This window comes from Hirundo rustica, chromosome 9 (assembly GCF_015227805.2).
Source record: "Hirundo rustica isolate bHirRus1 chromosome 9, bHirRus1.pri.v3, whole genome shotgun sequence".
NCBI lineage: Eukaryota > Metazoa > Chordata > Aves > Passeriformes > Hirundinidae > Hirundo > Hirundo rustica.
The window spans coordinates 21421965-21447737 of record NC_053458.1 but is presented as its reverse complement, the minus strand read 5'-3'; the positions used below and the strand labels follow the sequence as shown (position 1 = coordinate 21447737).

Sequence of the window (25773 nt, the reverse complement as noted above, 5' to 3'; positions counted from 1 at the left end):
GCTGGCATAAGCGGAGTCAATGTCAGTCAATCCCTGCCGCTCGTTTAGGACAGTGGTTTGGATTTGTGCTGAACACAATGATAAAAGAGAAATGTTTTAATTTTTCTTTTTTTATCGCTGAGCAGAAGTTACGAAGAGCCAAGGCTTTTTCTGGTTCTTGTACTGCCATGCTGATGAAGAGGCCAGAGGTGCTTGGGAAGTGGGGAGGACACAGCTGGGACATTCCAAACCACATGATATCATGATCAGCACACAGAGGGTAAGAAGAAGGAATGAGGGAACATTTGGAGTGATGACATTTGCCTTCCCAAGCGACCATTACATGTGGTGGTGCGCTGCTTTTCTGGAGATGGCTGAACATCTGCATGGCCAAGAGAAGTAGTGAAATTATTTCTTGTTTTGTTTGGCTTGCATGCACAGTTTTTTGTTTTCCCTATTAAACTGTCTTAATCTCAACCCACGATTTTTCTCACTTTTACCCTTCCGATTCTCTTCCCAGTCCCATGGGAGGCAGTGAGCGTGCAGCTGTGTGGGGCTGAGTTACCAGCTGGGGTTAAACCACAGCAGCCCTCTTTGGTGCCCAGTGTAGGGCTCAAAAGGGGTTGAGATTAACAACAGCTTTGATTGGAATGTGTTAGATGGAATTTATAGCTTTTGCTGTTTGGCTGCTTTGGGCAGACTCCTGTGCTTGCCCTGCGCTTGATGCCTTACAGTATATTAGTGCTGTGCTCGTCTGTGGCTGCTTTTTGCTTTCCCTGCTGCTGATCCCCTCACTCTGCTGTGCTTGGGGACATTTTGAGGACAGCAATGGTGATGCACAGGGACTGGCAGATGGTCGGGGCAGTGCTGCTGTACTGGACATGCTGGAACTCCAGTGTCCCAGAGAGACTGGGACCAGGGGATGGGGCCATGTGGAAGCAGAGATCCACCTGCAGCCCATGGAGGAGCCCACACTGGCACAGGTAAGGCCGAAGGAGGGAAAGCCAGGACAAATCAATGATGGAGTAGGCTCCTGGCAGGGACCTGTGGACACATGGAGAAAAGAGACGATGCTGGAACAGGTGTGGTGGCAGGGCTTGTAACTCCATGAGGGACCCAAACTGGAGCAGACTGCTCCTGAAGGACTGCACTCTGCGGAAGGGACCCACACTGGAGTAGTTCATGAGGAACTGCAGTCTGGGGGGAAGAACCCACAACCCCATGCTGGAGCAGGGGAGAAGCTCCAGGCATGGGACCAGAGAGTCCCCTGGAGCCCATAGGAAGCAGTGAAATCATTCCTGGTTTTGCTTTGCTTGTGTGCACAGCTTCTGCTTTCCCCTATAACCTGTCTATGTTTCAAGCCAAGAATTTTCTCACTTTTACCCTTCTGATTCTCCGCACAAGGGAGTGGCTGTGTAGTGCTTTGTTTCCAGCTGGGCTTAAACCTCGACAGACAGGTTGATGTATAGGAAAGAAACCTTAGGTTTTACCGCGTGAATTTCTCAGCAGTGTTGTGAATAAATTGTGCTCAGTTCAGGCCTCCTAAAACCCATGCAAATTAACTTCCATCCTTCCTGTACACTTCAGCCAGCAGACCAAAAGTAAGATATTAAACAACAGTGATAACAAGTACAAGGAAGTAATGGATTGGGAAGCTCTCTGTAACCTGGGATAATTTATATGTTATTTAGGAACGGATATGCTTCTGTCCCAATATAAATAGTAGAGAAAATGATTTGAGCAATCAAATAACTCACCAGCAACACAAACCCAACATAAACTTACTTCAGATCACTTTGAACTTGATACTTTACTTGATCACTTTTTCATTGATACTTTAAGCCTAGATTCTTCAGTGAACTAAAACCACTTTCAAAAGCATTCATCAAATAAAGTTGTAAAGTACTTTTACTAGCCATCGTTTTCCTTTACATAAATAAAAAGCTTTTGCTCTGTTCAAAAATGGGCATTAAATACACTTTCAAGTTGCAGTAGCATTACTAGATCATAATGCAGCTGAAGTGAAGCAAAAATTTAAAAAATTAAATTATTTCTTATAAACTTAGGTAGTAATAGACTTCTATTAAAACAAGGGATTCTATTTTGAAGTCTGACAGCCTCTTAAGGAAAATATTTTTTCTTTGGTGAAATATAGGGTACTTACACAAACATGGCATTTTACTTTCCCACCACTCTCTCACTAATAATATTAGCAATAAATTCTAGCTTTTTGTGATATGTTGCAATAGGAAAGAGTTCTCTTTAATTTCTTGATAATAATATTTTATACCCATTCTATCCTACCAGGTGAAAGCTCTGGAGTCTGTTTGCATTCTGGGGTCCCGTTCCATTTCCAAGCTAATTCAACCTGACCTGTTTCAACCTGTCCTCCTTGAGTCTCAGTAGTTTCATTACAGATAATTTGAGATGGCAGTGATGGCTGTCCTTGTTCAAGTTCAAAATTCATAATAAGGGAATCAACCAGAGAGTCCAATTCATCCAGGTTCATAAAAGGCATGTGCATTTTCTGGATAGGGTCGTTTGCAGAAGACGAGGCAAATAAACAGAAATAGTTGTTAAAATATCCAGCAACCACAGAAATATTTTCTGCAAAGCTCCTGAGAGGACTCGTGTTTCTGAACAACCCTATGAGAAAGAGAGACAAGAAGAATCAAATGCAGCATTTTGCAGATAGCAAAGAGCCCTCTCCCTTGCCTTGCAGGCCTCCTGTAGCCCATGGGTTACAGGTGGTAAGCCAGCTAAATACCTTGCAACATGGAAGAGACTATTTGACAGATTTCAGTCAAACACCGCTCCAATTCCAAATACTTCACAGCAATCTTAGTGCTCTTCTTTATTTCTCGATACAGAGAGTCTTCTGGCAACTGAGAATCTGCTTCTTTCTGTATTAATAAAGAGCAATTTAAAGAGAATCAAATACCTCACAGTATATTAACAACTATATGTGCCTATTATGGTTTCAGTCACATAGATGAAGCCAATGCTGAAATACAAAATCAAATCCATGTCACATCATATCAGACAGCACTGAAAAGAAGTGCACATGTTTGACAGGGTTAGGAGGAGAAGAAAAAAGCAAATTACATGAAAATCCAGGAAATGCTTAGCTCTTAGAAGATAAGTCATCTATCCTGGCTTTCAATTCAAAATACCAGTAACTGTGGTGGTCATAAACTATGGCAGTAGTTATAAAAGAGTTACACTATAAAGTTGTCGTTCGACTTTAAAAAAAAACCACAACAGGTAGTTAGGCTGTTCCAGATGAACACAAAAAGGAAGATACAAGTACCTCCAGAAATTCTTTATCTTAAGTAAAATTAACATAAAAGAGCTTTGAGTGGAAATGCACTAGCAAGGAAAGTTAGCATTCCAGTCACAGGAATGCTGCTGTGACAGGAAGTGTTATCATGAAGTCATAAATATAATGTGTATATACACACACATTCCCCTTCTTAGATAAATGCATCCTTAAAATTTAAATACCAGACTCAAAGTACACATTTTTGTGAAACATTTCTCTTACCTTTCTGCAGTAAGACATGTTATTTTCAAGGAATCTGGCTAATGCCACCACGTTATCCTTTATTCGATTTTGAATCTACAAAGAAACAGCCATCACTGCCATCTCAAATTATTTGTAATGAAACTACTGAGACTCAAGGAGGACATTAAAGAAAAATAACAAACACTGACATACTAAAGAAAGATTTACACAAAATAAAAAAACATTTTCTGCAACTAAACGTGCAATTTTTCAAAGAAAACATTAACTGGTAGAAAAAATTAATTACATCTGCAAGGTTTTAAAACCCTTTACTATGGGAGGATCAAATGAAGATATTTAAATATGCACTAAATAAAGGCTATCCTGTAACTTTGTATCACTCATTCTAAGTGGCAGGGGTAGCTCTTCTTTTCCATCTTCACATGAGTTGCACCAGAGACAAGCACGTACAGAAATCCTGAAGATACTTCAGAATTTGCTGCAAGTGAACAGCATTATTTGGAAAGCAGAGTGCTCAGCTCCTTTTTCTGGAAACACAGCGTATTTGGGAGTTAAGCAAAAAACATTGAAATAAAATATTCTGGATGGTTTCACTACTACCTGTAGGATTAAGAATGACAACAGCAAGAACCAGAGTAGGAAATTTTTGCTTTCCTTGAGAGGAACAATTTATCACTCACAAGATATCAGTCTCTCCCAAGTGTTTTCTTGGAATTCAGCCAGGCTCCTTGTCAAAAGGGCTTACCCACTAAAAAAGTGGTGTGTTTCCAAGGGGTACCCTAACTTCCCTACTGGAATTTTCAAACAGTTGCAGAAGTATTTTTAACTATGGTGCTTATTCCTTATTCTTTACTTTGGGTAAATCCCTATAGTATCATCTTCTTTGTGATTTAAAATACAAGCACAAAACACAAGTATCTCCAAGATATAGTAGCAGTTTTTAATCTTCATTTCACCTCACCTCATTTTGTGGACATTGTTTCACAAGTTCTTTCTGTACTGTTCTTGCTTTCTCCTGTACAGCATCAATGAGACACTCCAGTCCTGAGCCTACTCCATCATAAATGGCAAGTAAAAATTCCTTTTAAAACAAATGTTCAAAATGCAATGGTTAAAGAAACTGATGCGGTCTTGAATTAAAACAGATTTTCTACAGTAGACTATAAATATTTTTGTTTCAAGCACGTTATTTGGTGCAGGTCTATTCAGACATGTCTTCCTTGGACCACAGGAGCTCAGGTCAGATTTTGGTAAATTCAATGTGGTACTTAGATTAATAAAATATAAACAGTGAATTTCAGTGAAACAGATAGGCTTGTATAATCTCAGTGCAGTCCTAAAAGCACCATACACTTCTTTTTCTTCATAGGTTTAACTTACACAGATTTAAAGGTTGTGGTGTTTAAGGGAAAAAGTCAAGGGTATTAATACACCCATTTTCACCCTAAATTTAAAGTATTAGATAAACTCTAAATATACTTATTTCAGTTATGAAGTTGGTACATGGAACAATTTGCTCCTGAGTACAGTCACTGATAGTAAGTATGACCTCAACACTAGAATTACTATTCTAGTAGTACCTGTAGACTAGAGGCAGGAATGTTGCTGTCTTCAGGAAACGAAATATCAGCTGTTGTGACTACTGCCAAGTGTCCTATGTGTTTCATTGCTTGTTTTACTGTCTGGTTTACTTTGCTCCACGCTTCTGTTACCATCGAGGATATATCTGAAGAACACCCCTGGGAAACAAAGACATCTTTCACTGACACCAGAAAGCACCTCTGGTCAAAGGATACACACCCCTTCTATACAGCAACTGTTCCTAGCACAAAATACTCAGGCATTTTCAGCTTTACATCTTCCTACTTCCAATGGCTTATCTATCACAGCTAAAAAACTATGCCTTGCAACCACAGAGTAACAGTATCATTATACCATATAGTTTTAAAAGAAAAAAAGATTCACAAGGCTGTAGTGTGCACAAAAATAATATTCACTGGCCACTGGTTTATGAGCAGCAGCTCTTCATAGTCTAAACTACCATTTGCTCTTATTGTGTGTTTGGTTCTGCCATTTTATGAGTAAGAACCAATGCCTCTGTCAGGGCCTGGCACAGGAAGGTCTGCATTACTCTCCACTGCCACATGGAACTATCAGCTTAGCCAGAAAAAAATGCAGCCTTGGCTATTTATCTTCCTTAGGCATGTTGGTTTGTCACTGCACACACTGGACATTTAAGAGATTTTAGCAAGTCTAATAAATACTACATTAATGCAGAGAAGTTCTCCATGCACAGATGAATTCTTAAATATGCTTTACCTGCAACAGCAACTGTAAATAACCTCCCAAGTTCTTTATTTCCTGTTTCATTTCTTCATCAACTTTTCTAGATCCAGGACACTTTTGGACATTATTAAGCCAGAGTTTACTTATAACCACAATCTGATCAAAAGCAGAGACAATTCTGACGCTGTAGACCTGAGCAGCACGATCAAGAGAGAAAACTACAAAAGAACGAGATCCATCAGATCCATCTCCTTTGCAAATAAACATAGAAACACTAATTCTTGTGACTGGCAAACACATGAATGCTTGTGCATCTCAAAGACGAGTCATTAGAAATGTTTAAACTACTATGAAAATGAGACTTACAGTTTTCCTGACATTCTTCATCTTGCTGTTCATAGGCTTTTGAAATGGCAGATGCTCCAGAAAAAATGATAAACAAATCAGTTAGAAGACGATCTGCTATGCTTCTTCCTCCTTCATGATTCTGTTCCAGCAAATCTAAAGCTGAACTTATAGATTCCTTGCAAATTCCAGGAAGAAACAATTCAGAAGTGCTTGAGCATATGCTGGACTTGTTCAGTGAACCTGTACAAGGTAAAAGCAAAACATACATGCATAAAACTCTTCATAGGAGTGAGCAGTTAGTGTGTCTTTTTAATGACTTTTACATAGACATTTACCTACTTGAGACAGAAAAAATGTGTAAAGTGTTCTAAATAGTTTATAAATTCTGTTAGTAAAAAGACAAATTCCGTAGTGAAATTCTTTAACATGAATACATTTGTTTCAACAACCAAATCTACAGAGAAATAAAAAAATAAAACCCAACCAATCTAAAATAAATGAATGCATTCAAATATTTGGAAGAGTAAAGAATCCTATATTTTAGGAAAAAAGAGGCTGTAAAACCTGGCCAAAAGCTTGGGGAAACCTCAGTAATTGAATGAATAGCTGCAGCTCAAGCAAATGAAGTCTCCACATTACTGTATCAGGATTCAGCCTCTTTCTCCAGTTAACCCACATAGTTTGGCAGAGTAATGTTTTAGATAAATTTCTTAAATTAGGCTCATAAGTGCTGGTCAAGAAGTTTCTGCCCTAAGAAAGGATAATCAAAAAATACAGAAAGCCCTACTTGTTAACAGCTTGACATTATGAATTTGAAGGTATCATAAACAGGACATTTTTAATTTTGCTTTCCAACCCACACTTTTTAAACAACTGTCAGAAGCACCTACATTTTATGCATGGAGTAAGTGCAAATTCTCAGTATGAAATGAAAAGTGCTCTACCATTTAGCAAGTACCTGATAGATAGGAAGTCTGTTTATTCTGGATAGATTGCAATTTTATCTCAGACAAACATCCAGAAATTCTTTTGTTCTTCATGAAGCTTCTGCTTCTAAGAAAGGATGATAAAAGAACATGAAAAACCTTGAAAAGAAAAGCATTTCTCATCAAGCATTTCCATGATGAGCTATAGCTTGCACAAATGTGCAAGTCAGTTATAAATACTGTTATAAGGCTAAAACTTCAAATGCAAGGTCCCAGACCATATGCCATTTACTCCTTAAAAACAATGCCTTGATAGTATAGAAGTGGGAAGGAAACATTAAAAACTACACATTTCACTCTGCACTGGTACTTTGGAAAGCTCTACACACAACTTGTGTTCCTTTCTTTTGTCCAAGGTAATGAGTGAATACGAGAGAAGACTCACCAGATGACACAGTGTATGAGAGAGGAACAAAAGCATATTTAGAAAACTACACATTTTTTGCTTTAAGTTTAGAAACATAGCTACAAATTACTTATACCTTCTTCTGGAAAGCAAGGAAACGGAGCTGTCTGAAAGGTCAGGTTCCCACTCATCAGCAGGATCATAAAACACATCAACAACAGCTTTATTTCCATCATTACTCTGAAAAAATAAAGGAAACACAGGGGAGGAGGAGAGTTAAACCAAAAAAAAAAGTGATAAAGTAGTCAACATATGAATAAATAGAACATAATAATGAAAACTCAAGTGATATTTTAGAAATTCAAGTTCTTTTACAACATAAAACAATTGAACTACCAAAAGAATCACAAAGCAGTCCTTGTTTTACTGCTTCTTACTCTTTACACAAGATGGCCTGAATAAAGTCATTTGTTTCTACTGTATTCTTTTTGTTTGATGGCCAAATGTATCTGCATGTTTTTAGTGAAGAGTAATGTGTTTTGCTGTTTAACATATGCAACCCAAAAACACACCAAGATTTTCCTCCTGTATGCATTATCAAAACATTATCTTTAACAAAATATTACTGATTATTAGTGGTTCTTCTTCAATTGTTACTGACCTCATAGAGTTCTTTCATTGCTGCTAGCTTACATTCAAATTTCTCTAGGCTCCAAAAAGTTGTTATTCCCAGTTTGATGTTCCGAACCTGCACCTGAATAGAAGACACTGTTCCTGTTTTATCATCAATTTCGTCATGCCTAAGAATTGGAGAAAGTTTTTAAAAAATAAGACAAAAATCAACACAAAAAACCACATTACGATATCAAAAATAAACAAGATAGTTGTAGGTAGGATTATACAGAGACTAAAAAAGTGACAAAAATTTCTTCAGACACCATGTTCAGACACAGTTACCGTGCTTTAGGACCACTTAGATACATGAACTAAAGTAAGATGGACATGGGCATCAGAAGATTCACCTCCAAAGCACACTACATGCAAAAATAATTGCCCACAGCATACCCTTAGAGTTCTGATCTAAAATTCAAATCAGAAATTCACATTTCAAAATAACAAGGCTCAGCTCCACACTTAACTAACAATAGCTTGGAAAATAAATGTATCATTTTCAATTGCACCAGACTGTTAAAAGAAACAACAGCTCACTGCACATCCCAAATCCACCCTCAAATATACATATTATATATCCATTACATATACACATTATCATTAACTTGGATACTGACCTGCAGAAAACAGTGTTTTTCCCTAATGCATTGCTAATGGCATTAGCCTCTTTAATCATCACAGACAGCTTCAGAGATTTCCAGCTCAGTGGAGCTAATAAAGAGAATAGAACACACTGATTTAGTGAACCAAACGACACGATGCAGCAACTTTAGGGTTAAAAAAAATAACAGGCAGGAAAAAACCCACAACCCAAAAGCAAAAAAGTAATTTAGCCAACAATAGTTCCAAGAATTCTCAGCACATTTGGGAAAACATTGCCCTTCCAGGCAAGATAATCCTTTTAAATGGTTGGGTAAAGGGTATCTCAGAAACAGAGGCATAAGACTAGACACTATATTATTATCATATTATTATTAAACCAAGATAGGAAATGGAAGAAAATGAATTCTGTTATTCCAGTCTCCCCAATGGGTTAATGCCTGACCAGTGGAGACAGACAGGGAAGGACTTTTAAGTAACTGGAATAAATACAGACTGCAGGTAGGTCCATCTAACCACCCTGAGTGAGATGAAACAGAGTTTTTAACAGTCCAATACATACAGCTGATGAATAGAAAGGATTGCAACAACCAGAAGGCTCCTTTTGTTCAGGATCACTAGAGAAGTCTTAGTGGATCAGAAGTTCCTGCATCAATACTCATCACCCATGCCCACTGAGAAAGAGAAGCCAGCATTGCCTTTGTAACATTCTGCATATACATACTGATCACTGGTTTATTCCCACTTCCATGATTCCTCTGAAGGGCATGTATTTCCTCAGCAATCTTCTGTTTCTCAGCTTCCAGAGCTTCCACTATCTTTGCATGACGAATACTGTGGTCTTCTAGAGCCTGGGGGGAAATGGGCAGTGGAAAAAAAAAATAAATCTAAAACTCTTAATGCTGTTTGTTGAAGCTAAATTTTTTGTTCCTGACATTTTAAATATGTAGAAAATTAATTTTACACTGAACCCCTGTTATACTAATATAAAATAATTAATTCTCAGACTGACAGTTCTCTGGATTTGCTTACATATTGCAATGCTCAAAAAATAGTGGAATTAAAGACAAACAGCTTTTTAGAAAAGCTGCATTTGTTGCAGCAGTCAGATATATATGAACACCAGCGAAGATTCAGTCATTACTTACGTTAATGTCTGGAGTAATAAGTTCTGCCAAAGGCAACGATTGCTAAACTTTGGTGCAGGAACCAAACCATCAACATTATTTAAGAAATAAGGTCAGCATTAGTTAATCCCCAACACTAATACATTACCATACTCAGGTTGCAAAGAAAACATCAGTTCTTCTGCATAAAATCACATAGAAGTACTTTAAACCATTTCCTTTACAATAACTGATTTTTAAAAAACAAAGAAATAAGTACCCCCAACCAGAGTTTATTGCTTTAAAAGGTTTGTTTTTTTTCCAATTACCTGCTTGGTAGCTAAGGTCTCCATTTCTAAACGTTTCTTATTGAAGTGGAGTTCTAGCTCAAGGCTTTTCTTTGCTTTCTCCAGCTCCTGTATTTTAGTTGTGGCTTTTTGGTTATTCAGTTCTTGGATTTGCTTCTTACGAGATTCTTCTCTCTAATATCAAAAAGGAAAAGTGAGAGGACAAATACTCCTTCTACAGCATTTCTGACCCATCCTTCAGGCAGATATTCAATACATTTAAAGCTTGCAGCCTCTGTGACCTACACAGCCCAAGATCAGCAATGGTTATACCCCAGTTCACAAGCATCACTTTAGGTCTTCTATAGAATATGTAAGATAGGAGATACATCATGGTAAAACAATAAAGATGTACTATTCTATACCAACTTATGCATGTTGCAACTGTACCAAAAAAAACCAACTACAAAGTAGCATGCAAGCTTGGAAAGAAAAAAAAAAAAAACCTGTATTAAACCATCCAATATAATGATTTAAAAGCCTCATGCAATAAGGTAGATTCTGCAGGTATTTTTCTTCACTTACATGTTACAATCTGTGGAATAACTCTGAAGAGTTACTTTACTACTTTACAAATCCTTCTGTTACTGAGGCTGGTTTTTTTTTAAAGAATGAGGCTTTGTATTCTAAAGATGCTGCTACAATATGCAAAAGAAAACAAACAAAAAAACCCACAAACCAAGCACCAAACAAATACCACATACTACAGTTTCTGGGTTACTTTATTGATATTTTTCATGTAATGATAAAATGGCAACTTACCACCTCGGCTTCCAGGGATTTTATTTTGCTCTCATAAGCTTCTTTCTGTGAGGTCAGCTCTAGTTGAACCATTTCTTTTGCTATTTGGACACTTTGCATCATTTCTTCCTTGGCTTTGAGTCGTGCCTCTTCAATTTCTGATTCAATTCTACAAGTGTCATACATTTAGATTGCTGCTATTTGTCTCTTATAAGACTCATAGAGATTATAATATTTTTTTCTGTCATGAGGGTTTAAGGTTTTTTATAACAAAATAACTTACATACTATAGGTGGTTTTGATTTCATGGACAAAATGTAGACAATTCCAATGTAAATATGGAAGACATTCCAGAATTTCAAAGTCCACTCAATTTCCATTTTAATTTATTATATCAGTTTCACAAATTTAAAGACTGTAATGGCAACTCACTAAATCACATTAAGATGCAAAATTAAATTTTAAATCAATGAGTCTTGTGTTTAATAACCCCCCATAATTAAGTACAAATAACATTTCACTGTCTCTCAGATTCTCCACCATCACAGAAGACTAAGGGTACTTCTTTGGGGTATTCTCATTTTCCTAAGACATTTACTTTTCAGATTTTAAATCTCTTTAAAACATCAAAAGTCATTTTCAGACTCAACCTATGGTAGGAGAGAGACCTAATTAACAAGATACACTACTCTGAGGACCTCTGGAGCTCAGTGTTTCTCTAATAGTGGCCTTCATTGTCAGTACCTGCATTAGCTTGTGGTGATTGAACCTTAGAGGTGTACATCATTTCAGCCAAGTCTGTGACTTCCACTATAAATAGAGTTGCTGTTTTCCAACTTACCCCAATGTAAAATTATTAATAATCTTCAGATATTTCTAAAACTAATTGCATGGTTGAATTAACAACTAACTGAGCTTATTTTCAGAACCAGAAGAATCAATACTTACTGTGTCCGCTGTGCAATAAGCAGCTCATTCTTTGCAAATTCAAAGTCTTTTGGACCATCATGCAAACATGAAGTCCCACTAGAAGGTGTTTTAACTTTCTGAACCTCTGCTGGATGATTAAACCTGAAATAATGGTCTCCCCCAAGGATCACTCGATCACCCTATTGGGGGTGGGAAAAAAAATCTGCTGAAACTTTCAGATCTGTAAGCAAATTTTCAGTGCTTAAAACATGCAGGTGACATGAAAGCAAAGAGGGAAAGACAAATATTTATGGTTACACAACATTCTCAGAAAACCTGCAGTCTGAAGCTGAGAGGTTAACAAAGCAAAGAAACCCCCACATGCACAAATTACTATTACCAGATTAATTACTTACGTGGTGCAGAATTGTTGGGTCCAAAATGCATTTCCCATTTACGTATGTCTTGGCTTCTCCCAGTGGAATAATACTTACTTTGCTAACAGTATTTTTAATAACACTGAAAATAAGGAGCATTTGCAGTATTAGTTCACGATAATTGCAAGTGATGTTTCCTAATAGACTAAAATGCAGGCTTTAGACCTTATTGTTCTCCTAGATGTGTATTGCCTTAATAATATTTAGGTACAGCACACCACATAATTGATGAATGACAACCTATATTTTGGTAGAGAACCTATATTTACATCTAGGAATCCACTGCTAGAAAATCACTACAGTACCCTGCCATCTGAGAATTTCTTTGATAATGTGACTTTCATGTTTTTAATAACTGATTTGTTACATTTCTTACAGCATTTTTTCAGGGATCAGTTGCATGGAATGTACTTTAAGCAATATTTCTGCAGTACGTCCAAGCTGCTGTTTATTTTCATTAAATAAAGAACTGTCAAGGCATTTCACTTTTCCACTGAACTTAACAGATTTCTAGAGGTAACAGAAGGTAGTTGGTTTAATCATTGAGCAGTACAAAAAAAATATCCCTACATAGTATTTTCTTGGCTAGAAAACTAAATTTGGTTACTGCCAAAAGAAAGGGAAGGGCAAGAAGAAAGTTAAAATATAAAAAGAACAATACAAACCAATGGTCATCAGCGATCAGCACCCCTGAAAGCTGGATATCATGTTTTGAATTTGGTGTACACCTTCCAACTGTAGTTTCTCCTTCTTTGATCATATATAACAGCACCTCAGAAAGCTGAGGATCTTCATTGAGATTGACAAGGTTTGGTAAATGATTGTCCATTTTGAATGCAATTCCAGCTTTCTAGATAAAAAAAAAAAGAGTTCTGCATTGAAAAAAAAACTACTTCATACATTCAAATATCTACATTAATTTTTTCTAAGTCGTCACAGCAATCTGTTAAAAGATTAGTAAGGAAAAAAATCTTACAGCCACTCTCATTCTTTTGCGAGGTTTGCTGAGGTTATATTGTCTGTACTATGTCCTCTAGAAAAAAAAAATGTACCTGCAATTCTTTTATGTCTTCCAATTTCCTTTTTTCTGCTTCTTCAAGTTTTCCTTTCCAGGCCCTTAATATATGGAGAAAATAACATAACATATCAGGAGAAAAATTACAGCGTATAAACTTTATCATATCCATTTTAAATTAAGACATGAGTGCCTGACCTTTGCATTTCTGCCATGTTCCTCTCCTGCTGGTGCAATTCTACCCTCAGAGATGTTATTTCCTGCAAATAGCGCCTGTATTTTTCACGATCAGTGTTCTGAGCACTTTTCTGAGCTGCTTTCAGTTTTTCAATTTCAGCTTTTAATTCTACATTAACAAACGAGAAATACAGTACAAGTAAAAAATGAAGGCAAAATACACTTCAGTACAATAGTACAAAATTAATTCTGTTATTAATTTAAAAACAAAACACCTTTCTCTATTTCTGGTTCTCAAGTGTAGCCTAAGATATCACCTGCATTTTGGAAAATAAAAAAGCTCACAAAGAACAATATTATTAAAAGGAAGACACCCCAAGCTGCATTAGTTTAGTCGACAAGAGGTCAGTCAACACAACATTAGTAGTAACAACTCTTATAAGAAATAAGCTACACACACGTGCAAATGACAACCCAGAAAGACTGCAGACGTCAATCTCACCTCTGATCAGTTTGATATTTACATCTTCATTTACTTTAGCAACGTTGATAATGGAACAAGCCTGTTTTGCATAGCGAAGGGTGCTGAGCGTCTCCTCCGTGCTGCTGGCAGCCGGGCTCACGGTGGCAATCATGGTCGTTTGGGAATTGCCACCAAGACTTTCCTTTAACAGCCTGCAGGGGACAGGAGAGTACCAGTCAATCCCTGGCCCTCACACGGACAGAAAAATTCACAACTTCCCAGCTGGAACAGATTAAGTACAAACTACCCAGGGTCTTGCTTGTTGAGAGAGACTGCTAGCTACTTAAAACACAAGCCAAGCTCCTGTTTGGCCTTTATCTGATGCAACAGATTAACATCTTCCCTCCACAAGTCATTTGAGAGAGTGAGAGAAAGGATGGGAAGTGGTGCATCATGAATAGATGAGAAAACAACAGTGCCAGAAAGGCTCCATGTCTATATAATGTACATACCAAGTAAGGACAGATTCCCGGTAAGGAATGAAAGTTTTCTTTCCATTTTGAGATTGTTTAGACAGTGCAGAAATAACCCTTCCAAGGGTCAACAGTGATTTATTGATACTCACACCTTCCTACACAAAGCAAAAATAAAGATATTTATAATACAGTTGCAGTTTCTTGTGTGATGTTATCAACTGTGTTGTTGATTAATTACGTTTGTTCAATGTATGCTACAGCTGTACCACATTAAATGCCACCAGTTGTTAAAAAAAAACAGTGAGATGCAAGAGCATCTTCATTTAGGAAGAACAAAGACCCTACCTTTAAAATAAGTAGTATTAATAACATCAAATTTATGAAGGCAGCTTGAAATAAAGTTTCTTATTAGAAAAATCCAGTTAGATGCCCCAAAAAAGGGACAAGCCTCAACTCCAAGTGATATTTGACCCTCGATTTCCAGAGTCACACAGATTCCCCTCACTCCTCCTGCAGGACCATTAGACCTACATAACACAGGGAAAGGTGTTCTGAGCAAGATCTGCCACATTGCATGGTCCAAACAGCTTATTCAGGCCACCCACCCTCACTGGAAAATGTGACATAATACCAATAAGCATAGAGCTGTATACAGCCTTTTATATAGCTACAGTTCCTGCCCAAAGGTCCTGTTAGGTGAGCATGCCTTGGAGTTTAAAGGTGTTCCTAGGAGACAAGTCTTTGCCACAGATTTCCACTGTTGATTTACCTTCAGCCTTTCTCCCGTGGTCTGAGCCTTTGTACAGCACTCACTGCCAGCCAGATCAATTAGATTTATGTGACTGGTGAGCCTACGATCACACTGTTCTTCATTCACAAGTTCTACCTGGAAAGAAAGGGAGATGCTGACATTTGAACTAAAATAAAAAGCCTGAGGATAAGAAGAAATCAGACAAGCTGTTCACAATACATAAAAAATTCTTGCTGCCATTTAATTTTTGACAGGTTACTCCTTGTGTACATCCCTTGAAGGAGACTCAGACTTATAAGCATAGTATCAGTTGTTGTGGCTGAGTAACTGCACAAGCATAAACTGCAAACCCAACAGACACCAAACTAGGGGACTGGGTCTGAAGTTTGATGACTGCAGTCAATCCAATTACAGTTATCCAATAAACATGCAAATCAATAAGCTGTTACTGACTTAGACCAGTAAAGATCAATTAAGGAGTCAGTGGAAAAGCTCAAGACCAGCTATGATAGAGAAAAATCAATATTCTAGTGTCATAATGGGAAGGGGAAGAAGAAAGGAGAAAATCTAGGAAACTGGGACAAAAATTAGACCAATCAAGAACAAAAACCCCCAAGCCAACAAGTCATTTGTCAATGGAGAAAACTGACAGTCTGTAGACTCCTGAGGAGCTCTACCTATTCCATTTCTGTCTTCAGGCTCACATCACTAAGTCAGGTTTTGTCTTTTAAGCATCTGTAAGTCAGATGAGGAGTTGTAGTCCCTATATCCTGGAAACCCTTGGGGAAAAGGCATCCTGAAGCAAGAAAACATTTATTCAGTGAAGTTTGTTGAAACTGAACAGAAATTGCATCTCCTACCAGTTTGTTGCCTGCAGAACTCAGCACAGCCACACACCTCACACAGCCTAACCTTCTCAGAAGCTAAGATGTGTGAAATTCAATCTGGCCTCAGCTAGGATTCCTGTTACATCTCAAAAATCACACTGAGAAGCTTGGAACTACTCCTAGATCTGTCAGCCTAGACATATTTATACTGCTGCTATAAATATACTTAGCACAAAGACATCAGAATCCACTTAAAGCATGTAAAATAAAGCAAGTTTTGTGGTGTAGAAAGCCATATTAAAGTGCCCTGTGCTTTACTCAAAGATCTTCAAGTATATTCACACAACTTTCTAGGCAGCATACAAAAGAACTTTTTACTACCAGATTTGAACAGATACAAAAAAAATCCAGCAATACCTTGGTTTGTGTCATAACAAGGGTGAAGACAGAATGAGATCTAGAGCTCTTGTCATTCATTACTGTAGCAGCTGTTGCTCTCTGCTTATTTCCTAGTTCAAGCCAACTCTGTAAAAGACAAGAGTCAGGACATGAAACCAAACCCTACTTTGGATGGTTAACTGAAGGTTTAAATGTTTGCAAATACAGTTATTAACATAAATTGTGACTATAAAAGAGGAAATCTAAAGTTAATCTTTAGAAAGAGCGATGTGAACAGTGACATTTGGCTGTACAAATCTACTCAGCTCCACTATACAGGATTAGTCTTCATCACTCTTTTACAAAATCAGCTGAAAGATCACAGACTACTGGACAATCTATTAAACATTTGCTTCCCACCCATGGAATTTATTTTTCAGCAGTAAGCAGAAAAGGAGCAGGCAGAAATATTTGTATTCCCTTTTAGTAACCAAAAAACTCTTACCTGAATATCAGAGTAAGAACGGACAACATTCCTAAAGTGGGGGAAAAAAATGAAAAGTTTGGGTTCAGACAGTTTTCTTTCTATAGATTTCCCTGCTGCCTGAGTTCTGAAACATTTTCCCAGTTACAAACAGAATACAAATACATAATGAAAGCTGAAGATGTCTCGAAACTTCCACACTTTCAGAATTCACTAAGGCAATGAAGAAAATATGTCAGCCTAGTCACAGGTATGCATTTTTGTAAAACTACATAACTCTGGGATCTTGCTTAATTTACTGGTGAATACACAAGCTTTCATAGAGCCTCGAGATATCCTCTTTCAGGATTACCCCACACATCTGTTAAAGTAAGTACAGGTAAGACTTACACTGTCAGGCCTTCCACATATGGTCCTAACACTGGATGTTCTCTTACACGAAGCTAATGAGAAGGATTTCAAAATAAAAATTATTAGGAGTGCATTAGTTAGATATAGTACTCAGGAATATCTTTTAAAAAGATTCTCCAACATAAGTCTATTATGTTTCTAGGTAGCTTACCCCAAAATCACTGGCAAAACTCAGAGTGAAGGAACTCCTGCTTTAGACAAGACAGTACAGTCTAAATTCCTTTATAACAAGTCCACCTATGTCCCAAGCTTAGGTTAAAGGACTCATTTCAACAGTAAGTTGGATGTTGCATATCATCTTTTGCATACATCTGTTGCATCTACCATAAACTAATATTCAATTTACATACAAGTGGCCAGGATAGTGTTCAATATCAAAGCACAAGTAGTTTTTTTGATAAATCAGACATATAATACATCCCTTCCCAACATACACTACTTAAGACAAATTTCTTTAATTTATGGTTTAACATATCCTAATATACAACCACTAAACACTAGCTTAACTGGTTTATCTAGTGATCCTTAACTAGTTAGTCAGGCCAATCTTGTTCCCTTCCCCGCTTCTCCAGCTCTCTAAGAGACAATCAGGCAACAAAAAAAGAAAACTCCATGTAAATTACAAGACTATAACTCAAGTTATATTGTAAAGAAGATTCTTATTATAAGCTGGAGAGTTAGATATATCCTTGGAAGACTTTTTATAAAGGCTGATAAGATCATCTTCATTTTGCAGATAAGGGGAGATCTTAACTACTTTGGTAGATTCTACTGAATCATTCTGTTTCTATTCCAGCATTGCTTAGCATTGCTCCAGTGACAAGCGTTTTGCTTTAAGTCATGTGGTGATATTTTGATATTTTTATTTGGTTTTTACTTGAATCCCATTGTTCACAACTAAGGTACTCAGATAAAAAACAATGATCACTTGTCATTTGTGCATTTTTGTTTCTGAATAAATGCCACTACTTAGAGGTTATGTGGGTACTTGATTCTGTGAGTAACTTACTTGTTTCTTCTGTCCACTTTCAGATTTAAAGACAAGCAAATCATGAATTTTCTCATTGTATACTTCAAAGAAGCTCATTTCAAGATGATACAAAACCTAATAAAATTAGTAATAGTTATTAATATAGTCCACAAAACATATTCATCATCCTTTGTTTCAAAAATTAACTTACACTATCAGATCCTGATTTTCAATGTTATACACATTTGTGCTGAAGGGACTTTCCAAGAGAAATGATATCATGAAACAGTTTGGGTTGAAAGGGACCCTTAAAGGTTATCTACTGTAACGTCTCTGCTAAGACCAAAACCACAATTCACTGGAATTTCATCCATAGACATTCCCAGATGGATGCCATAAAGTGCTAAAAAAAAAATATACATCCACTTCAGAATCTTAGTACATGAAAATATTGTTTTGTTTGCACCTGCACTCAAATCTTTCCCTTGGGGATTGTGCTTCTACAGCACAATATTTGTCAGGGGAAAGAAGGCATGGATTGCTGTTGTCAACACCCTGACATGGAACAGAATGACCTAATGGAAAGGTAAACCCTGAGTCTACCTACAACAATAAAAAACAAAACAAAACAAAAAAACACCACAACAACACTTTCATGAAAACACATCTTTTTCCTGTGAAGATGTCTAGGTCTTTTTTCTATTTTAAAGAAGAATAGAATTTTCTTTAACAGACAAGGAAGATTGCAGCAAAGCCCCTGAAGCACTGGAATAAGAAAGACAAGACTCAAGACAATTCACTACAACAGAATCCCTTACAATGCATAAAGCAAAGGAATTTTAAAAAGCTCTGCATTTTTTAGAAGGTACACTCTATAGCCAAACTCAGCAATAAACAACTTTCTTAAATTCCTCAGTGTCCATCAAATCTGCTGGAGGATTAGAGTATTAGATGTTCATAGGTATTAGGATTGAAAGTCAAGAATTCAAATATAAAGCAGTGAAGAAATTTGGAATAGTTAAAAATAGAAAAGTTTGCCTGAATAAGATTAACTGAATGTTGAGGTCTATTGAACCATAAGTGAGTCATTACAGACACAAACAACCACACAGAGAAAAAAATACAAAGACAGTGAGGGTAGTTATTTTTTGTTTCAGCTAGACTACTGAGCTCAGTATTAGAATTTGAATACTATCAAAGCAAAATACACTGTAATATGTGATGTTTAATGACAAATTCATATTTTTGAGCTCTATTTTACTGCCTCCACTGAAAATATGGAGCCCACCAGGTTTTTGTTTTGCCTTTCCTTACATAAATCTTAAAATTGAAGACATGTAATATAGAAGAAAGAATCCTAATCTAATGATGCAACAAAAATATCATGCCCATATTTCTTTCTCCCGTTACTGCCATTAAGGAAACAAAGCAATGTTGATTCTGACTGTCTAGGGAAGCCCATGAATCCGAGCTATGAATACAAATAGGATTTGAATCAGCAAAAGAATATGAGCACTAACAAAGGGATCAGCACTCAAGTATCACTGTCCTCATATTCCAATACAAGGTAAATGGCATAAGCATATCACCTGCTCCTTGTCCATTTGTGCTATTTGATTGAAAAGATCTTCACAAAGTCTTGGAATTATTCCTTGGTCTTCATCAAATCCCATCATCCTGTGGTCACAAAAATCCTGGTTTAGTTTTGTAACTCTCCACGGACAGTTTTATTGTTAACTGTACAGCTCTACAGTTGCCATGCCACACACTTTAATTTATAGAACAATAAGCAACAGGAATTAACTTGAGCTAGATTGGTGCTTATCTAAGTGTGGAGCTGGACAAGGTGATATCCAGCAGTATGTTCTATTTCACGCAATTTACACCGGTTGAAAACCCAAGTAAAACAAAGACTCCACAGCAGCTGAAGAGTAAGTTGTACTATAAACACTAAACCTACAGATGGATGTTCAATGCCTTAACGTGCCTGCATTTTATATTCTCTGCACACTTCCAGCACAACCTAAGCCTGTCTCCAGCTCTGGTGCAGTTTTTTGTGTTGAGTTCTGCCAGATCAGCACACCTGGACTAATCCACCTGCAGTCTGTGTTTAGAGACACACAGGGCTGTTCAGCAGAAATTTGTTGTTTAAATTTGACCAGAGCACCCTGATACTAATTTCAGCCTTGTTCAAAACACAAAGGGGTGAAGGCAAGTTATCGTTTAAGTGAAAGAAAAAAATCCAAGCAAAATCCCAGCAAACCTACAGATAGGATAACAGTTGCAATCCTAAATTTATCTGTCTTTTAGACCAAGGTAAAAACAACAGTGTAAGTAAAAACTGAGTTCATTACTTAAAATGGAAATTCACCCACTTAAAAGGGAACTTATTTCTGTGTAAATTCTATATTTATTGTAAATTGAACAGAAACATTTCTGGTCCTCAACTACCTTTATTAAAAGTCTATAGCACCTGACAGGAATTATAAAACTCAAACTAATTTTAATAGATGCATGTTTGGAAACCAAACAGCTCACTAGGCATTCTATTTCAAAATATAAATAAAGTATACACAATTGGCTATAAACCCTAAAAATGTTACTCATCTGGGATTATTTTGTGCAAAGATTTGATTTCAAATAAGCAGTGCCACAAACATCTGGATTTATTTAAAGTTCTGAAGCATAAGGACCATAATTATAATGATCTCTTATATGTCTTCTCCAGAAAACATGCCACTTCATGCACAAAATAACAAACAGTGAAAAACAGCACTGGCAGAGTCTGACAAGCTCTCTGCATTAACAAAGATTTTCCTTCACTAAAATCTCAGAAAAGTTTTTATTTCCTCCATTAAAAGCAGAAATAAGTCAGGGACACATTAATAAAAATATTCCAAAGTTAACTTTTGCTTAATTGCTATAAATACTTGTTTAATAATTTCTAAAATATACAATAACCTTTTGATACAATTCAATCGTTCTGAAATCTATTCCATTCACCCTCTTTCATGACTTAACACTGCATAACAATTGCAGAATTTAACAATTACGATTACAAACTTACGTGTACGATTTTCCAGAGCCAGTCTGCCCATAAGCAAAGAGACAAGCATTGTATCCCTCAAAAGCTATTTCGAGGAGTGGCAGTGCCAAAGTTTTATAAATCATTGCTTGGCTTGCATAATTAGGATGACCCTTGTCAAAAGACCAGAAGGAGAAGTCGTAACTGAAGCTGTAAACTTGGTTTGTGGATGGATTTTGTACAATTGTCTCTGAATCACTCATGGAGATCACAGGGAATGGGTTTTCAGTTTTCTCTCTGAATGGAAAAGGTGGGAAAATAAAAAAATATAAGCTTACATGCTTTAAGTTAGTAATTTCACTGCCTAATGGAAAATAAAAAAATCAGTGAACATGGCTAAAAAATACCTGTTTGAGGAACATACAAAGTCTTAAGGTACAAAACACTTTTGTTAACGAATATGTAAAAACCAGACCCAAGCGCCAATAAAGTCAATTCAGTTTCTTAATAAAATCTGTCTTGGTGTTGCATGAAGTATCATGTATTATATTCTTAATGGAACAATGATTAAATAACTCAACAAGTACAAAGCAGAAATCAGCACCCAGCCCCAGAATTAAGTCCAGGATACAAACCTGTTAGTGAAGGGCCGCACCCGCACAGCTACAATCACTTTGCTGCTTTTCACTTTGAAAACATCTTCTCCAGTACTGCTGCTCTCAGCTAAAGTTTCTGTGTTCACTTTTGTTTCTGAACTTGTACTCCCAGGAAGAGAACTGGAGACACTAGGGAGTTTCTTGGCTAAAATTTGCAGATTAGGTGTTTGTTCATTTGAGGCCAGCTTGAGAGAAGGTTGATCTCGAGAAGTGCTGTTCTTTGGTGTAAGTGTAAATCTTTCTGTTAAAACTTTTCCTGGCGTTCTTGGTCTTTCCAAGCTGCTGTGTTTTATCATCAAGTGCTGTACCCTTTGCTTTCCAGCTAGCTTATTTATACTGCCTTTTTCATTCAGTTGTTCTCCTGACAGCTTATTAGTACACTTTGAGGTAACAAACCGTTCTGATTTAGGAACTTCATTTTGAAACTTTGTGTCAGCAGTGCTTGTCTTACCTTTTAAAGACATGCTGATAGCATTTTCACAGACACCACCAACTAAACCAAAGGAAGCCTTGCTGTTCAGGTTATTCTGTAACTTGGTACTTGACTGACTCTCAGTTAACTCCAAGTTTGGTTTAACACCATCTGTACCCTTAATATTCTGTGGAAGCATAATCTTGTCATTTCTTTGTGCATCCAAGTCATAATTTGCTTTCCTAGGCACGACATTCTGATTAATTTTACTCCTCTCTGTGGAGCCAGTCCTCACACGCCTCTGCAGAGTAAGTCTCTTCTCTGTTTGTAGCTCTTCTGTACTCTGTGCTGTGTAACTACCAGACACGGACTTTTTGCTTGCTCCAGTTCTCCTCTGGAGTGTTAACCTACCTTCCAGTTTAAAAGAAGTTGACACATCACTCACTTTTTCACAAGCTGAAATCACATAGGTCCTATTTACATCCTCAGTCTTATTTTGAGGACACGAAGGCAGACAATCCTTTCCTCCCAACACCTGTGAGCTCAGCTGCTGCCCAGCTGCTTTACTGCTGCCCAGGGTATTGTGTGAGGAAGCCTTCTGGAAAGTGGCCGTGCATCGTGTTCCCGCGGGGCTCCTGGCAGGGACTGTGTAAATAGGCATCTTGTCTTCCAGCTAATTAAAACCCAAATGTTGACAAGTACAGCACCTTTCCTAAAGGATTCTTTCTAGTTGCTGCTTTGTGAGGAATCTGGGAGACAAAGCAAAAAAACGTTTATGATGCTTATGTGCAGTGTGAGTTATGTTTTGCTGCATGGGGAGCTCTTTACACATACTGCAGTACATGTTTCAAAACATTAAGAACAATTAATACCCTGTTTCATCTCTGGTATTTAAAAAAAATAATTATTTCATATCTGAATGACTGCTTCCAACAACAGGTTATTTGATTTATTAAGTTCTGTGATTTGTTTCAGAGAGTAAACCAAGCATCACAAAGAAGCACCAGTTGGTAAAAAGAACCATCTAACTATTTAGCAACAAAGATGATCATAGATATTTCTTCCAAATGATCTACCATGATTTCCAAACTAAGGAAATTCCAGATCATGTCTCCATTCACTCACATCTATTTACACTCCTTGTGTTTCACAGTTAACAGACTCCAACAGAACAACAAAGTTAACTTTGAGTAGGAAGACTGTGAACATTGAAGATTTTTTTCGGGATTTTCATATGCAATATACAATCTACTATCAGAACAGAACAGTTAATAAAGACAACTATTAATAGTACCTTTGGATGTTATTTTAGTGCACACTGGTACATAGACACATAGCAAAACAAGATACCTAGCCTAGAGGACAAAAGTAAACTGTAAAATATACTCCCTGTCCTTTCTACATGTAAATATTTTGAAAGCTCTATATATGTAATCTGTATAGGAAAGCATGCTTTCCCTGCTGCATCTGCATCACAGTTATTGGGTTGCAATGCATGTGATATCAGTATCCAGTGCAGACTTGCCAGCTGCAATCAATTCAAGGTTACAAGTCAACAAGAAGTCACCAGTCTTTGATCCTTCAAAAGCTGCAGTATCATTAACAACAGCAGTACATGGTCAGGGGAAAAAAGGAAAGCAAGATGAGAGCAAGTGATGTACAAGAAATTATTTTGCCACTGCTCCAACAGAAGTTTCCTTTAATGCTACACTTTTAAGTAATAGCTTTCAGAATACTCTCAGACTTTATGCAATTTACATCCACTTACACATGCCATGACTGCACAGTTTCCATAGTTCGCAACTTGGGAGGAACATATCAAAATTTCAGAGCAGTGGATTTATTGCTCAATCCAGTTTGAGACAGGAAACTATGTTACATGACCAGTAAAATACAAACTTTGTGGTTCCCGCTAGTAGTCAGTAAATAAACACGGATGTAAGCTGTGAATGGTGTTAGTGTTCTCTGAAAAGTCCATCCTTTCCATGCAGCTTAACATGACTCCTGTAAATTCTCCCCTCCTCTTGCCTCAGCTGTGCCTTATGAACAACCACAAAGGCTCCTTCATTCTAAGATAAGGAATGAGGTTCAGTTCGAGAGAACCGAACTCAGAACGAGAAATGAGCTCATTACTCCTTTTTAAAGAATTACAACAACTAACTAGATACAAAACGCAAGCGCCCAAAGCTGGAGCAACCGGCAGCTCTGTTAGCCCTCAGCAAAGCTCCCCTCCCACCCCAGCCAACCCCGCACGGTCTTGGGCCCGCCCTCGGGGCGAGGAGGCGGCAGCAGCACCTCCAGACCCGCCGGCGCACAGGGCCCCGAGCCCCGCGGCTGCCCGAAGCGCGGCCCGCGGAGGGGAGAGCCCCGCGGAGGGGAGAGCCCCGCGGTGCAGCGGAACGCTCCGTGCGGGCCGCCCCTCACCTGAGCGCCAACCGCCGCCCGCCCCGCCGCGCAGCGCTCCGCTCGGGCCCCGGCACCGCCCCCGCCCCGTTTGAACGCGCCGGGCGCGAACGATTGGCTCCGTCAGGCCCCGCCCAGGCCCGGCCCCGCCCCGGCCCCGCGGCAGCGCCCCGCGCCGCCAGGGGGCGCCCCGGCGGGCAGGTGCGAGGGCTGAGGGACAGCGCGGTGACCGCGCACGGCCACGGCGCTCCGGGGGCTCCGCGATCCCGCCCGCAGCCCACCCGGTGCCACCCGTTCCGTACAGCCACGGCGCTCCCGGAGCTCCGCGATCCCGCCCGCAGCCCACCCGCTGCCACCCGTTCCGTACAGCCACGGCGCTCCGGGAGCTCCGCGATCCCGCCCGCAGCCCACCTGGTGCCACCCGTTCCGTACAGCCACGGCGCTCCCGGAGCTCCGCGATCCCGCCCGCAGCCCACCCGCTGCCACCCGTTCCGTACAGCCACGGCGCTCCGGGACCTCCGCGATCCCGCCCGCAGCCCACCCGGTGCCACCCGTTCCGTACAGCCACGGCGCTCCCGGAGCTCCGCGATCCCGCCCGCAGCCCACCCGCTGCCACCCGTTCCGTACAGCCACGGCGCTCCGGGACCTCCGCGATCCCGCCCGCAGCCCACCCGGTGCCACCCGTTCCGTACAGCCACGGCGCTCCGGGACCTCCGCGATCCCGCCCGCAGCCCACCCGGTGCCACCCGTTCCGTACAGCCACGGCGCTCCGGGAGCTCCGCGATCCCGCCCGCAGCCCACCTGGTGCCACCCGTTCCGAACGGGCAAGCCCACATTGGCTATGCAGCTACACCGCACCGCCGTGTGCAGACAAAGCACGAGTGGAAAGGGGAGGAAAAATGGGTGGGAAAGGAACTAAAAGAACACACGATGGATGTGAGACTTAGGCAATGTTGGCACTCCATGCAGCACCAGGGGAAGAAATGAAAACAGGATGGTGGAACCAATGTGTATATATATATATATATATATATATATGCAA

The 25773-nt window shown here is 38.8% G+C and overlaps 1 protein-coding gene across 1 annotated transcript; it reads right to left on the bottom strand.

The window, feature by feature from the left end:
- Nucleotides 1–1871: 1871 nt before the first annotated feature.
- On the bottom strand, nt 1872–24806 carry KIF14 (kinesin family member 14). The gene is made up of 30 exons (XM_040073479.1): nt 24753–24806; nt 21896–23077; nt 21303–21557; nt 19825–19912; nt 18275–18370; nt 17245–17297; nt 16876–16906; nt 16410–16517; nt 15184–15300; nt 14451–14569; nt 13978–14150; nt 13497–13644; nt 13336–13399; nt 12949–13133; nt 12263–12365; nt 11886–12046; nt 10959–11106; nt 10179–10331; nt 9468–9594; nt 8761–8854; nt 8133–8271; nt 7608–7711; nt 7098–7192; nt 6158–6379; nt 5825–6009; nt 5086–5244; nt 4467–4586; nt 3524–3598; nt 2747–2882; nt 1872–2625 (listed from the first exon to the last, which is right to left on the bottom strand). Exons 2-30 carry the CDS (start codon nt 22987–22989, stop codon nt 2264–2266), a joined length of 4914 nt encoding a protein of 1637 aa, XP_039929413.1. The 5' UTR covers nt 22990–23077; nt 24753–24806; the 3' UTR covers nt 1872–2263.
- Between the last annotated feature and the right edge of the window lie 967 nt (nt 24807–25773).

Bases quoted from the DNA above. Each gene is read 5' to 3' on its own strand.
- KIF14 (XM_040073479.1), bottom strand. From the start codon at position 22,989: ATGCCTATTTACACAGTCCCTGCCAGGAGCCCCGCGGGAACACGATGC. The intron at 12,366-12,948 runs GTTTGTATTGTT...CCTTATTTTCAG, and splicing joins CTGATCGCTGATGACCATTG to TGTTATTAAAAATACTGTTA. The intron at 4,587-5,085 runs GTACTACTAGAA...TTGTTTTAAAAG, and splicing joins TTCCTGCCTCTAGTCTACAG to GAATTTTTACTTGCCATTTA.